The sequence below is a fragment of the Cryptomeria japonica genome, chromosome 9 (assembly GCF_030272615.1).
Source record: "Cryptomeria japonica chromosome 9, Sugi_1.0, whole genome shotgun sequence".
In the NCBI taxonomy this organism is placed as follows: domain Eukaryota; kingdom Viridiplantae; phylum Streptophyta; class Pinopsida; order Cupressales; family Cupressaceae; genus Cryptomeria; species Cryptomeria japonica.
The window spans coordinates 469,613,853-469,630,589 of record NC_081413.1 but is presented as its reverse complement, the minus strand read 5'-3'; the positions used below and the strand labels follow the sequence as shown (position 1 = coordinate 469,630,589).

Genomic DNA, 16,737 nt, shown 5'->3' with positions numbered 1-16,737 from the left:
TTTTTTTTTTAGGCATATAAGGGGATAAGACTATTACAAAAAAAACAGTTACAGATTCACCAGTATATCTCAATCTGGACAACATGTCCAACCATCACCAGTTTAACAGTTTTACCTAAAATATAAACAGAGATATAGAAGTTTATACATATAGTACGACAATATTTATGCCAAAAATGGAACAACCATCCATGAGGTACAAAAGGGTGCATCCATCCATGTCACTTATCCTTGAAGGATTTGATCTTGCGGAGCTTCCATCCATGCGGTCCAACCCCTGGGGCCCTCCATCCAAACTGCTTGTTTTCCGTCAAGGAGCTCTGTAAGAATCTAGATTTGGTCTCTGATAGGGTCTCTTGCTCTGGCTACCTCTGCTTGAAGGGTCTCCAAAGCCAGGTCTACTTCTTTCTTCCCTTTGAGTGTCTTTTTCCATTTATACCCGTTCTCCATCTCATGAAGGAACATCCTTGCATTTCCATCCTTTATGAATCTGAAGAATTTGTTCTTTTCCACATTCATTGTTATTGCTACCTGCAAGAGAATTCGATGAAGGGTGAGTCCACGAAAGGACTCAGTAAGGGCCCTACTTGAGCCTTGAAATTTATCTTCATTTCTTAATTTCCAAATGTGCCATAAAATCTCAGATGTAAGAACATACCAGAAAAGGTTAGTGTCCTTTTTTAGATCTTTAATGTATCCAATTATAACATCTAAAACAGTAAATTGAACAGGAAATTGAATACCAAATAATAACCAGATTTCTTTAGCAATGCTACACTAAAAAAAAATATGTCTAATTGATTCAGGAACCCTGCAAATGTTACAGATGTAATTGCTGTTATGATATTTTCTGATTGGTAACCTGTTTAAAATCAGCAGCCATTTAAAACATTTTTCCTTAGGAGCGACAGGACTACTCCAGAGCCTATTGAACACCTTCTGCCACTGTTTAACTGTAAAATCTGCAAACCACAACTTGTTAGCATAGGAAATTATTGATTCATCATAAGTTAGGGTCTTATAAATAACACTAGTTTTAACATTACACACTGGGATGGTATTATTCCACAAAAGGTCCTTACAACAGTTTGCATCATTATTACATTTTTTGGGCAAAAGCTTCTCACAAGCTTTCTATAACAAAGTATATGTGCGCTTATGGGAACTCAGTAGGTTAAATTTAGCTCTAAGGGTGTCCCAATCCAGCAGCGTATCATTCTCAGTGATATCTTTAATGCAATAGATGCCTTTTGCCGCCCATGCTTTGGCAGAGCACCCTTGAGTAAGGGCCAAGGGTTTGGATGAGTGTAGGAGGTTCCACCAAATGGATCTAGACTCGTAAATAAACTCATTGTTGCTGACTCTATAATTGTTGATAAAGGGCTTCACACTACTCCAGGCCTTCCAGATAGATTTGAAGACATTGGACCCCTGAACTGAGACATCGAAGTCTCCAGCCACAAGGTCACAGAAAGGGAGGGATTTCCAAGTTTTGGCCTTCTTTGGCACGACTTTCAGAATATTATTCCTAACCAGCACTTTCCACAGTTCATTCCCATCTATAGCCTGTAAAATCCACTTTGTTGCAAGAGCAATTCCTTGGAGTCTCAAGTCCTTAAGTCCTAGGCCTCCCAGGCTCTTATCCTTATGGCACCACTCCCATTTAACAGAGTGCATTTTCTTTTTACCTTTTCCATCAGACCACAGGAAGTTCCTGATGGTTTTCTGTATTTCTAGGATCTGGTAATTAGAGAACATCCATACTGAAGAGTAATAAATATTGTAGGAAGAAAGAATTTTCTGACAAACCTGCATTCTCCCGGCAAGCGAAAGATATTTATTATCCCATTTGTTGAGCTTATTTTCTATTTTGGTTCTAACCCATTGCCACATATCTTTAAGAGAAGGGGATATTGCAAATGGAAATTCTAAGTACCTGACTATCTTGTTAGGTCCTCCCCATTGGATCCCAAACTGCTGCAACCAGCCCGGAGGCTGCTCCTCCCATCCAAGCATGATAGATTTGCTTTGTGAGATTTTAGCTCCTGAAATCTCCCTGAGAAACTTGATTTTTCCTTCTAAAGCATTCAAGTTGTGCTTACTGATATCTAGAAAGAGTGCTGTGTCATCAGCAAATTGTGCATTGATCAACTCTTCTCCATTTGGAAGTTGGATCCCCTGAACTTTAGGAGAGATAGTAGAGTCTCTAAGAATGTAGAACAGGGAATCGGTTGCAATAACGAAGAGAGCAGGGGCTAAGGGGCATCCCTGTCTAATGGACCTGCCTAGAGAGATACTTTGAGTCAAGGATCCGTTAACTTCAACCCGAGCTGAGGCGTCTTTGAGCAAGACCATAATCCATTTGCAGAATTTTGTTGGGAAACCAAAAGCTTCTAACATAGTCAGGATAAAGCCCCATTCTACCCTGTCATATGCTTTTTCAAAATCTAGGAGGAACATGGCTGCGTTTTGTTTCGAGGTCCTCACCCATTCCATGGCCTCCCAACTGGTAATTAAATTTTCCAGTGTATATCTTCCTTTGATGAAGCCTGTTTGTGTAGAACAAATGAATTTGGGGAGAATGTTTTCCAGTCTGATCGCTAGAGCTTTGGCCAAAATTTTGTAGGACACATTAAGAAGTGTTATCGGTCTCCAGTTTTTGATCAGGGATTTGTCCCCATCTTTGGGAAGTAATTTGATAATCCCATTGTTAATTCTTTCTCCTAGAGAGCCAGTGTTAAAAGCTTCAGTGTAGAGTTCATGTAGGTCATGGCTCACCCAATCCTCATTGGCTTTGTAGAATTCTATCGTCAGCCCATCCGGGCCTGGAGCTTTGTCATTATTTAGGGTCTTGATGGCATTCTTTACCTCTTGTAGAGTGATAGGTCCTCTTAATGTCTGAGCATCTGCCTCTGAGATTTTAGGAGGAATAATCTTTCTGCACTTTTCTCTTGCTTCCCGGGATGTAGCAGATTCTTCAGATGCGAAGAGACTTTTATAGAAATGGAAGAACGCCTCTTTGATATCCTCCATTTCTTTAACTTCTCTGTTTTCTACCCAAATCCTACCAATCTGCTCTCTACACTGTTTCTGTTTTAGCATATTAAAGAAAAATTTGGATCCTTTGTCTCCAACTTGCATCCAATGTGCTCGAGCCCTGATTATGGCCCCTCTGGTCTTAGCCTGCTGATGTTTTCTGAGTCTATCCCTGGCCAAGGCTACTTCATGGGTAAGTTCAATACTGCTTGGGTTGTCTTGAATCTTAGCTTCACACAAGTGGAAATTTTCAGCTAGAGTTTTTTCTTTCCATCTAAAATCCCTTGCTTTCTTTTGTCCTATGGTTTGGAGCAGCACTTGCCAGCTATCCACATTCTGGTTCCATCTTTCCACACAAGAGTTCAATAATCTATTCCTTCTGTTAAACATTCTGACAATCTTGACCGCACTTAACACATCTGTATCTAAGAGAAGGCTGGAATTCAGAAGGAATTTATCCTTTGGGGTCCCCTACTTCTCTGGGTAGTCCCTGAGTCTAACTTGACATATGATAGGATGGTGGTCTGAAAGAGTGGTCGGAAGAACTGATACAGGACTGCCATTATCGCCTAGGTTGAAGGTGAAATGGTCCTTATTAGCATAGAACCTGTCCAACCTACAAAAGATCCTGTGTTTCCCACTCTAGAAATTGCACCATGTGTACCAAATATCAGAGACATCTTTCTTTTTGCAGAACAGAGGGTCAAATAGTCTCTTCTAGTTCTTCAATCTTTCCTAGTGAATTTTCTCCATCCCTTTCCATTCCAATGGTATACCTCCATACTTGTCCTCTCGATTTTCAATCATGTTAAAATCACCTCCCACCAACCAAGGGATGTCTGGCAATGTGACGATCCAGTCCCATAGTGCAGTTCTATCCTTGTAGTCGTTAGGGGCATAAATGGAGCAAATTCCAAATTTGGATCCATTATCATCTAGGGATACCCATACTGCTCTATTACAGGGTGAGCATCCTTGGCTTACAATACACTCTTTCCATCTAGGGTTGATAAGAATCCCAACACTTCCTCTACCTCTGTCATGGTTTGAGGTTTTTTTATAGAATCTTTCCATATGAATTCTAGGGTGACTTCCAGGGTAAATTTTACAGCCTTGAGTTCTTGAAGCATAATAAAGTCTGCATTCTTATGTTGGTTAACAAACCTTCTAATCATTTGCTTCCTATCTGGAGATTCCAAACCCCTGATATTCCAAGAGATGCACTTCATATAGGTTCAGATTATTGATTTATTCTTTGGATGCTTTAAACTTGTTAAAGCATCTCGGGAGGTCTTTCTTCTCCTCATTATTTTTTCTGTTAATGGTGCCCTTGTTTTTGGATCCCAGAGGCCTACCCCTTCTTCTTCTAGGGATTGCCTCGGGATTTTCAGTATCCGAAGTCCAATCTCCTTCTTCTCCTAGACATTCCTCTCCCCGGTCTTCTTCATCTAGCTCAGACTCTTTCCTAGCGATCCCCTGATTGGGGGGCTCCGGGGTCTCAGCACAGGATGCCAAAGCCATCAAACTATCTGAACGGTCTAGAGTAGCACCAATACTAGATATTGGATTGGATCTACCAGCCTTAGGGTCAGTAACAATGACCTCAATAACACAGGACTCTTCAAGTTCTACAAACTTCTTAGGGGGGATGAAAAAACTCGAGTCAGGAGTGAGTTCAGTTTGAGAGGGGAGTTTAGCCTCGGTAGTGAAAGGAGGATCCTTTGTTAGAGTCTCCTCAAATGAGACATCCATGTCTGCCGAGCTTCTGTGAGAAGTAGCATTCACTAACCCAACCTGGCTCGCTCCCAAGCTCAACACACTACTCACTTCGACTCTATCCTTAGGGTTAAGAGCACCAGGATTACCATCATTAGGGACTAGGTTAGAGAATTTCATCTCCAGGGGAACCTCAAGACCATCATCTTCCATAGGAGATGTTAACATGTAGTCCAGATTAGTCTTATTAGTTAAATTACTAGGACCATTTGCCCTAATTTTTTCCAATGCTAGTTGCTAAGCATTTTCCTCCTTCTCTTCTTTGGGTTTTTCCCTACACTCTGAAATTCCTCCTGCGGATTTTCATTCATTTGTTTAAGAGCAATTGAGATTGCAGAATGGGGGGTGGGGGGAACACCAGATCTCTTAGAGTCAAGACTTTTCCCCCCCTCCAAGGTTTTAGAATTTTTCCCTTTTAACAAGTTCTTGATTTTATTGCTAGTGCTGTTAAGTTTATCCATGTTCGGGATCATTTCATTACCAGGTGGTGGGTTATTGGATTGACTGCGAGGTCTATCCGAGCCCTTAGATTTATTAATAATCGGGCAATTCTTGCAGATATGCCCTTCTTTCCTGCAGAGAAAGCACACGTTCACCCCACCGAGGATTTCAATAGGGCAAAACACAATTCTAGTTTCAAGATTAATATCAATCGTTTTGGGGAAGTCACGCCCAGGATTAAGTGATAACAAAACCCTAGCATCTAAATGAGGTATAAGTGAGGATGAGTTGTCCATCCGAATAGTTTTGCCTATCGGTTCCAGAATTTGGGGTAAGAATTTCCATAATAGCGGAGACACTTCTCGAATTAAAACCCATCTAGGGCACGAGAGTGCAAGAATTTCTTCATTAACCGCCTCCTGTGTCCATTCTAGGGCACGAAATGTGCATTTCCCGACAAACCAGTATTGTTTACTAAGCACTTCTTTCTGCATTTTATGATCTTTAAAAAAAATAACAAACAATCCTTTTTGAATGAGTCTACAGAACGAAACCAAATACCCTAATTTAGTATTCCACACATTCCTAATCCAATCATCAATGAATTTACGAGCAGGGCATTTATCCAAATCCACAGTGGCAAAGAAAATTGCAGTGTCCCTAAGTCTATCCTTTTCCAAATTGATTTCTTTACACATTAATTCATTAGGAGATATGGAGATAGACTCCCGGGTCAAGTGAGGGTCCTTACCTTCTCCACAGGGGCTACCATTAGGGTTTGTGACAAACCTCGCACCTTCGACGACAGCGGGAGAAGACGAAGTGACCGCATCTTTGAAGGATTTCGTTTTAAATGGGGTATCAGTGTTGGTTTTTGCAGCGCCTTCGGAAGAGTCATCCATTGCCCGACATTAAACGCCCGCACAAGGGAAGGCAGAGAGAGCCGACGGTGAAGAAGAACTGGTTCACTTTCATTGAACACTAACTTTTCAAAATGAATACATAAAATATAAGCTTCTTTAATAATACTATTTAATTTCTAATCCTTGAATGATTTCTTACTCAAACAATTAATCATCTCAAGGGAATCCCTTCCTTTTCTTGGATTGAAACTATCTCCATACTTTTCAAGATTGTTAAAGGTTCTATTTTGTTATTCATTTATTTATTGGAAAATGCCACACCAAAACACCACTCTTGCACTATTCAACTTTAAATGACTTCTAATTACTCATTCAATTTTTTTTTTAAAATCCAAAAAATATGTTTAAAAACTTTCTCAATTAACTTATTTAATTTTTTAAAATTATACTTATTATATAATATCTTTATATATTAATATGTGAATCTACAATTTTTTTTTGATCGATAATCGGTTTTGACTGGAGCTATGAACCAGCGGGGTCACAATAGGGGACCCCGTCCCTGTGGTAATTTTGAAATGTTGAGGTATTAACACCTCCCTAATTTGTCTCTTGCTGATCACAATTCTAATTTTGTTTGGAACACCTTATCACTCTGATCCTTCCTAACTCCTTATCTCTCCGACTGTGGTTCCTTATTGCTTCGATCACTTTATCACTCCTTATCTCTCCAACAAGGGGCTCCTTATCACTCCGAACACCTTATCACTCCTTATCATTTTGTCTCCTTAGCTCCCCAACGAAGATCCTTATCACTTCGAACACCACATCACTCTAGCAGGGGCTCCTAAGCTCTCGCACCTTATTGCTCCCAAATCCTTTCCTTATTACTCCAGTTCAAACATATTCGTCACTGACAGGAGCACAACCATATATCTCAGGCACAAGCGCAACACATAGTATTAACACAACACATAGTATTAACATAACACATAGTATTAACATAACACATAGTATTAACACCACTATGTGGCAATGTTGACCATACTTGGACTACAACAGGAAGCATCTAGCACGTCGACTGAGGAATGTTGACACCAGGGAAATTGTTGTCCACGAATCAACAACCAATACCACCACCATTCTCACTGTGGTATCAACACCAACAAACTAATCTTTTTGCTCGTCCAACTGCTTGCGTGAAGTACCTGCACAGAGCATGCGTTTCGAACTCGGGACTGCTTGATCAACAAGCTCATTGCAAACTGTCATGCTGTAGGATCAACCACCCCAATACGCGAATCTACAATTACCACACCATAGATCTAATCATTATTCCTATAAATATGTAAACAATTTTTCTCTTGTTACACAATATTTATTTCAAATAAATTTTGAAAATGTTTATTATTAAATTTGAAAAAAATTTAAATTTTTTTTTACAAAATTTGTATATTATACTTCTTTGATTATCATAAGATAATTTTATTTTAATTAATATGACAATAAATAATAGAAATATGATGTTTTGAATTGATTATTATGATAATATATTAAGATATATCTATCTTAATTATTACATTATAAAATCATATATTATATATTTTATTAAACTCTTCTTACCTAAAACCATATTATATACTTTAATATATTAAGATATATATATCTTAATTATTGCATTATAAAATCATATATTATATATTTTATTAAACTCTTCTTACCTAAAACCATATTATATACTTTAGTACTTTTCTCACTTTAAAAAAACTATATTTCTTTCCAACTATTTTAATCTAACTTTCAACGAATCTACTTCATAAAATCATATCATATATTGTATTAAACTCTTCTCACCTAAAACCATATTATATACTTTACTACTTTTCTCACTAAAAACAATTTTTTTTTTCTAATCATTCTAATTAAACTTTCTACAAAGCTACTTCACATCAAGTCTTTAAGAATTCCTTTTATATTTTATTTAAATAAACAAAATGAGGTACATAATAACTCCATACTTTTAACGAGGAATCCAATACATTTTCCCACGGTAGGTCCGTGCTGACTACCACCTTATCCCCCAGATTCAAAAGTGAACCATTGAATTTCCAATGTAAAGTCGAGATTCATTCCAGGGAGCTTGGAATGGATGTACAGTCTAGATTCAGCCCTTCCAAAAGTTAATGGCCCCACCGCTTTAATGCGCGTAGAAGGCGTGTGGAAAATGGGCCAAAACGCGTCTCTGACATACGGAAAATTCTGGGTTTCTGCCCTGAGTATGTCAGCGTGGGGACAGACGCGGAAATGTATTCTTCTTAAAGGATAAGAGGAAGAAAGAGGGAGACAAGAAAACACAGTGTTACTCATCTGAAATTGTTTGGAACTTTCAAGTCATGGGGGCGCATTTGTCTTCTGATACAGCTGGCGGCCGGGTGGCGGTAGGAGGAGGTAGGGCTCGAGGACATGGCAACCAAGACCATGCCAACGAGGCTACTAGTGAAGCTTACGTGGCAGTGGAAAATTTGATGGTAGGGCGTCGGGGCTTTCGCTTACCTAGCTCGCAACTAGAGGTATGCTTACTGCGTACTGCCTGCTCCATCTTTCTTTTCTCTCTGAATTCTGTGAAGCAGTTTTCATTTTTCATTTCTGAAGTAAAAAGTAACAGTGGGTATAATAGATATTTGTAGCTCAACAGAAAAAAAGGGGCATGTTAACTTGACTGTCATGCTCCTGACCTAAAAATGAAGTATTCAGGAATTTTTGCACTGGTAAAGGGGAAAAAATAAAGGGTTTTACGTGCACTTTTTCACTGCTGTTCAATTTCTGGCAAATTTGATAAAAGTGGGTTCCATATTATATACTGAAGTCCTGTGACCCTAAGGATATACTATGCAGTTCTTGAGTTTTGCATAAAACAGAGAATCGGTTCCTTTTATCATCTTTTTTTTTCTCTCTCTGAATTATCTGAAACAGTTTCAATTTCTCATTTCTGAACTAAAAATGGAGCCATGGTAGCCTGACTGTCATGCTCCTGACTTAAAAATGAATTATTCAGGAATTTTATACTAATAAAGGGGAAAAAATAAAGGGGTTGAAGTGCAAATTTTCACCGCTGTTCAATTTCTGGCAAATTTGATAAAAGTGGATTCCACAGTATATACTGAAATCCTGTGCATATACTATGCAGCTTTTCACTTCTGAATTGAAAAGTAACAGTTGGTGTAATAGAAATTTGTAGCTCAACAGAAAAAAATGGGGCCATGGTAGCTCGATTGTCATGCTCCTAAGAATGAATTATTCAGGAATGTTTTTCATAAAGTAAAATGTTTTTTATTAATTGAGGAGGAAGGGCCCTGAATCCATTCGTAAAGTTCAATTTTTTTTTGATATTTAATAATCAGGTTTAAATATTTGAAACAAAAACTGACATAAGCATAAGGAGAGACTTTAAGAGGTCAGATTCTATATAGGGAAGGGAAATTTTCATTTTGTAGCATATAGTTTTTCAATATTATGTATGTAGAGAATTGTTTGTTTATTTAATTTATATTATTATTTATCTTAAATTTTCATTATTAATTTGTTTTTATTTTATTATTTTAGATAAGATATTATTAATACTGATGTTGTAATTACAATTGAAAATAAATTGTTTTATAATTATAGGTTTTTTGATACATTAATTTAATCTATTTTATAATTATAATATATGAAATCAATTTTATAATAATAATATATGAAATCTACTTTATAATAATTATATGATGGAGTGGAAAAATGTTTTTAAATTTTAAGTTGAAAAATAATCTATAAATTCAATAAAAATTAGAAGATGTTATTTTTTTTCTATCTAAAGTACTAACATTTTTATCATAAATTTCTATGATATATTTTTTTTAAGAAGGTAGATATATTAATGACTATATGGTGTAGTAGTAAAATTGTTAGTTTAGGTACCACACATTATGTTTTAGTCACAAGAATTAGATTTCTAGTTGGTGGTCTTATTAAATGGGTTATTCTTATAAACTTTTATTAATTCAAAAACGTACAACACTTCTTTGTCCAAATAAAAGTTAAAAAATTTAAGTCTAATTTCTAAGTTTAATGAATTTAATTAAGATGTTGGGATATGGGAATAAGTAAAATATTGATAGAGAGTGTGTGTTACAAATAAGTGTTTGCTATAGTCAACTAAAATTCATCATGAATGATGTAGCAAACAACCTCTCCTTAAAATTGAAAGGTAGGAATGGAGAGCTTTGATTTTATTTTATCTTATATTTCGTTGTTAGGTTGTTTTGGGTCTAATATAGGTTGATAAAATAGCCATTGCTTGTCATTGGTTTTAAATTTCTCTTTTCTAAACAAGTTAAAATTTCTAGAAGTTTTGTGTAGCTGAAGGCTTCGAGCTTAATTTCCTTCATTTTTTTCTTCAGGGATTTTACTATTTTTTAACGAAATTGTAACCAAGTAACATACATCCACTATATAGTTTTTCGAGATTTTAAGAGGGGAGATGTGTTATATATGTGTGTGTGTTTTGTTTTTAGGTAATCTTAAATTGTTTTTAAAACTCCATTCAAATTTCCAAAATAATCTTAGGATTAGCTTGAGTTATCGGTTGAGATCAATATAAGACTGAAACACAAAAAAATACCAATTTTGTCAAGCTTAGTTTCCTTGCCAATAGAATGTATTACTTGTGGTCTTACCTCCTACGATATGTTTTTCCATTCAAACATTTAATTGTTAAATCTAATCTAGTGATATTTTCTTTACATCCATTTTAAGTATTAGATAGTGATCCTTAATACCATATAAAGCAATGCACATGTACACCTTCATTATTTATAAAGCTTGCTAAATATTATCATTTGAGGACCATTACCATCTTTAGTACTCTTATTTTAATACACCAAATTTGCCATCATCATTCCAATTGTGTGAGTTCATAACTTCACCAAAGATAGCACCCTCCTTGATTTGTATGAATCGACAATTGCTATCCAAATGGTTTAGATAATACAAAGGGACTAGAAATCTTATTTTGTATGTTCATAAGACTATGACCAATATTGTTAAGATATCCAATGCAGTTGTCATTGTGGCAAATCATGACAAGTAACATAGAGAAATTTAGAGCATTCTTCTTTAATTGCCTAAAAAATTTAAGGGTTAACAAAATTTCATAATGATTTGGGATTAAGATTCTAGACATTTTGATTTCACTTCTCAAATTTAACTATGTTTTTTCAATTTATTAGTATTAATGCATTTGATTTTGCAAGGATTTTAAGCGTTATGATAGTGACAAGTCAACTATGCATATCCTAATACAATTAGTGGGTTAAGATCATAGTAGTGCTTGAGAAGATGAGCTTTTGGGATGCTTTCTTCTTGTGAATCTATAGGTAGAATATATATATCAATACATTGTTTAATTTTATGTGACATATTTGATAAATCACTTACATAATGAGCTATCAAATGTCAAGACCTCAAATGCTCCAATGTGTGATAATTTTTTTAAAAAGTATGTGTTGCTATGATTTATCTTCCTTTTTGCTATGAATAGGGAATTTGACAAAAAATACTATCAAGTTTAAGTTCCCAAACAAAATGATGGAAGGGATTTAAAGTCCAGTCGACTTTGGACTGTGCACCTTGACATGAATGTCCAACATGTCAATTTTTGTAAATTTGAATATCATTTTGTGACACTAGTTTTGAAGAAGGTAGGATTCATCAATTCTAGGTTATCAAATGAACGTAGATTATTCTTGAGGTGTTTCCTATTTGAACCTAAAGTAGAAATGTAGAATAATTGGGAAGGTTGGTTTCTATTTGCAATAAGCATAGTTGTTAGTCCATTTATGGATCCATACTCTCCATATGTCTTGTGCATCATGATGTACTAGATATGATAACTCACTTACAAATATTCATGAAACTAACTTTTGTAAAGTTTGATCATTTTAAGAAATATAAGAAAATAGCTTTTATGCCACTAGGTATTCAATTGAAAGATATCCAATTCTACAAAAAGAGGAGGGGTTTGAGAAAGTGGATGAAACTCGTGGGGTCTTATACATAAGTATTGTAGACTACAATGATTATGATTACGAGAGGGTCATTGATATTTAAAAAAAAAGTAGAGGTAAAAGTGGTTTCCACCATTCCTTCCATGAGCATGAGGGTCCAATCAGAAATTTTCAAGATGACATGGAGAAGATTGTGATTAAAAGATGAATGTATATTGAACATGCATTAAATAAGAGGAAAGAGTTGGATTTTGAACAGAAGGTTGCCTTTAATTATATTAAGAATCCTATTGAGAGGATGAAGATATAATTGAAGAATGCAAATACTCTTTCGAAATGACCCAAGATTTCTTGCAATACAAATGATTAGGTCTAGAGAAAAATAAGTTAGACCTACATTTTAACCAAAGATCTTATTGTTGATGTCAAAGCTACATCAATGATGCCATCACTTGAAGTTGACTGTGGGGATCATGGAGGAAGACTTTCACATATGGAGGTTGACCAATCATACAATTGGCCTACCTCACCACATGTATCTATAAGAGGAGTACAAAGGGAACATAATATGATAATTGAACAATTCTGGGAAGAAGTTACCCCTACGATTGATTATGAGGTGACAATGCATAAGAGAGATTTCTCCCATATCAAATGCAAAAATTGCATAGGTTTAATCCCATGATTGGGATGATAGGAAGAGTTCTATCCCTCAAACTTCATCTACAATGCGAGAGTTTTTTCAAGCCATAAATCTGAATGATGTGAGTCAAAACGGGTGGTGAGGAATTTCTCATTGATGATGTTTTTGTACAAACCAAGGAGTTCTAAGCATTTATGTTTTTTGTTAGAGTCAAGGGGAAGATAATTATGGACTAAAAAAGGAAGTTAAATGAGCTCTTTATGGAAGAGAACTTGGATACAATAAAGTTTAAATCCTCACCTTAAATTTGACTTTAATATAAAAGACATAATATTAGAGGTTGAGGTGTGTCATTCACTTTGCAAGTCTTAAATGTTGTAGTATTAACTTAATTATGTACATAAATAATATCTAGTCTCTAAAAATCGCGGAGAATGAGGCTAAGTTGGATGCCCATGTGAGGGAGGGGATTCATTTATTCTTTGAAATATTATTTAAAAAGACATTTAAAAGGGAGGATACAAAGATTTGGTCAGGATTGCAAGTTGTAATCTGAAGATCTTTCATGTTTGGTGCTATGACAAGGCAATCAATGCACTCATGGAATGCCTATAATTGAGATCTTGGTTGATTTGATAGTAATGATCAAATCTTTGACATTTATCAATGTACTCTATATTGTTTGAATGCCCATCCATTGCTAGGAGAATAGTTGTGCCTTTTTAGATCATCAAAATAATCTATCTCATTGTCTTCTCTGTAAAGGAACCCAAGCCTTTGGATCTATGACCAATGCCAACTTCTACATCCATCAATTTCCTTATCAACTATAGAAAAATAGTGCACTTAATAATGTTCTTTTACTTTGACGAAAAACATAGCAAATAGTGGGAAAATTTTAAAATTGAAGATGTGCATAGAGATTGCACAAATGAGTAATGATATTTAGATTGCCAAATGATCCATGATGAGACAATACTGCACCAACCTTCATCTAACATTACTACTATAACAAAAAGGTTGATAACCCTAAGACAAAGTGTGAAAGATGCATTCGAATTCCAAGAGAGTACTAGATTGCCAGATTACATTGGAGACCATTGCTCTTCAACTAAATTTCTCTAGACATTTTTTCAAATAGATAGCTTGCAATTATAATGTTATAGTGTATGAAGGGCAAAATATTTATTGCATTTATAATCACATGTGTAGTTTTATCTCCCATACCTTTGAATTATTTGAATTTCATTTGGCTTTAGGTGGACATAGATAAACCTACACAATGCTTATGTCTTCCTCGAGATGACAATTATTTGGCAGTCTTTATTACAAACATTTGTTTTGGAGATTGGAAAAAATAGATAGGTAAGTTTGAGGTGATGCTAACAATAATATAATAGTTCCACGTTGAACACAATAGGAACACAAACAATATAGTCAATAGAAACGACACAAGTTGTTAATATATAACACTAATACTAGAAAACTAGTTCCACTATGTGTAAAAAAAAGCAACCATCAAACCATTCCTAGCAACATTTTGGGTGGTTATTGTATTTGTATATATCTCATTCAAAAGTGCCAGTTGCTGGTTAGCAACATTATTAGGGTCAATAGTGCTAATCATGGGGGGTTCGCCCTAAAGCCCGCCTGGTCAGCGGAGGAGGCTTAAGTCTCGGGTTTGCTCCCTGAGGTCTTGGGTTCGACTCCGAGTGCCTGATTCAAATTGATGCATTGGTTTTGCGAGTGCGTTGGTGCATCCCCAGGTATGTGGGTAGGTTGGACCTTCTGACCTCATGCTTATCATAAGAAGCTCTTGCAATCAAGTCATGCCCCCAATCTTAGATTATTTGGTTTTTAATTATTTTTTAATAATATATTATATTAAAAATTATCATATTATATTTTAATTTAAAATAATTAGTACATTAGATTTTTTTAAATATTTAATATAGTATTATAAGATTATTTTTAATATATAATATATTAGTGATAAGATTTCCGCAATCCATAGAATTTCTTGTAGTAGATTTCCGGATAAGATCACACTCTGTGATCCATCATCAGGATGCATGATAGCACAAGAAGAAAGAATGATCCGAAACATTGATCTAAAAACACACACACGATCTTATCCAGAAATCTACTACAAGAAATATAATATATTATATTAGATTACATATTATATTAAATTAGATAAATCAGATTATATTTTATATTAAATAGTAATTTAACATATGACATTTTAAATTCAAATAATTATAGTAAATAAAAAATATCAATTTTTTTTTTTTTTAATGGTAAGTGCTATCAGCTGTGGGGATAGCGCCCTATATTAATAAATGAAAATAAATACATAGTTATGTTATCACATATCCAAAATCTCTTCAACTAAGGAAAGATCATAGCTACAATAAGAGCCCGACTACGAAAACCTTGGCAAATACACCCTAACCAACCCGAACATCAAAATCCTATTCCCTAAATCTGTCTAATAAAGCGAAGGATATCCACCACTGTATCCCCTATGCTGAGGAGATTGTCGGTTGACCCCTCTGATAGCCACCAAACATCAGATTCCAGGAGCCTCCTGAAATTGTTGAGGTTGTCGCTCAACACACCAGCCTTGAATGTGCGCCAAGCCTCTCTCGTGAATCGGGCCTTTCTTCTTTGCTTTGCTCCACGAGCCGCCTCTCCATCACCTTCCTCATCCTCTCCGTTGTCCGAGTCTGTCACCTCTGTCATGCCCCCGTCCAACTCCTCTCCCTCATCAGCCACCTCCTCTTCCTCTCCTACATCCATCTCCTCGACATCATCACCATCGGACTCCTCCTGACCACTGCTCGACGAATCCTCTGTGTCAGATGCGGAAGAACTGCTCTCTGTAGTCTCAAAATATAGCTTCAGGATGCTCTCTCTGACCCCTTCTCGCAGTTCAAAAATAGCATCCGCCACAGCATGGATATTCACAAGGTTAACAAATCCTTGCATCAAAACAACACCTTCCACCCGAGTTTCCAGGATATCCACTATTGGAGTGATTACCGCTCCATAGACAAACCCATCACACCAATGACGCTCTAAGCTCAAAGAACACTCCACCAGGGTGATAATTGCCCCACAAATTTCCTCCTCCAGCACAAACAGGTTGAGACATTGTCGCTCCAAAGATTTTCGACAGTTAACACAACTCAGACCCACAAAAGGCAGCATTTTGGCTATACAAACATGATATCCATCTCTATCATGTCCCTCCTTAAATAGAATGCAAACTGCTGGAGCCATCCAAACTCTCATTCCAAAGTAATCTTATGGGATCCGTGCACTGCACTCTTACCTGCTATCTCATATTGCGTTCTGCCAAAGGTGTGACTAACCTGTACTTATCACCGCCTCTTTCTGTAGACTGGGACTCACGAGGAACCGAATCACATATTTGTTTTCCCTTTTATCATACAACTATGCCACCTATGGTCCGGTTCGTGAGAGGCATTAGCATCAGTCAATGTCTAGCCAATCCCCATACGATTCAAATTTGGGATCTCAGTTAGAATGACTTCCAAAACTACTGTGTCTGCATCCTCCTTGTCGAATATGATTGTACCAAGATCCTTATCAATCCCAACATTGGCCAAAAGATCTGCCACCTTATTCCCTTCCCTAAATGAATGTTTGACTTCAAAAGAGTTAATGGATCCCAAAAGCTTATTAATATAAGGTATCCACTTACCTAGTTTCCAATTTAGAAAGCTAGATTTAGCGATACCGTGAATGATAATCTATGAGTCTCCTTCAATGATGACTTTGTCATATCCTTTTCGAACACATAAGTCCAATCTTGCTGCCAATGCCCTTATCTCTGCTTCGTTGTTTGTGGCTAAGCCCAAACTCCCAAACAAGCCTCCTATCAATTGTCCAGAGGAATCTTTGATGA

The 16,737-nt window shown here is 36.2% G+C and overlaps 1 protein-coding gene across 2 annotated transcripts in view; it reads left to right on the top strand.

The window, feature by feature from the left end:
- Nucleotides 1-16,737, top strand: part of LOC131075938 (protein BONZAI 1) — a 55,094-nt gene that overhangs the window by 2,309 nt on the left and 36,048 nt on the right. Inside the window, exon 1 of one of the 2 annotated variants that reach the window (XM_058012912.2) lies at nucleotides 8,381-8,686. The exons of the other annotated variant lie outside the window; for it this stretch is intronic. Within the exon in view, the coding sequence (XP_057868895.1) occupies nucleotides 8,510-8,686 (177 nt within the window). The 5' untranslated portion in view covers nucleotides 8,381-8,509. Of the gene's footprint in view, nucleotides 1-8,380; nucleotides 8,687-16,737 lie in introns of those variants that run through there. 2 annotated transcript variants of the gene reach the window in all.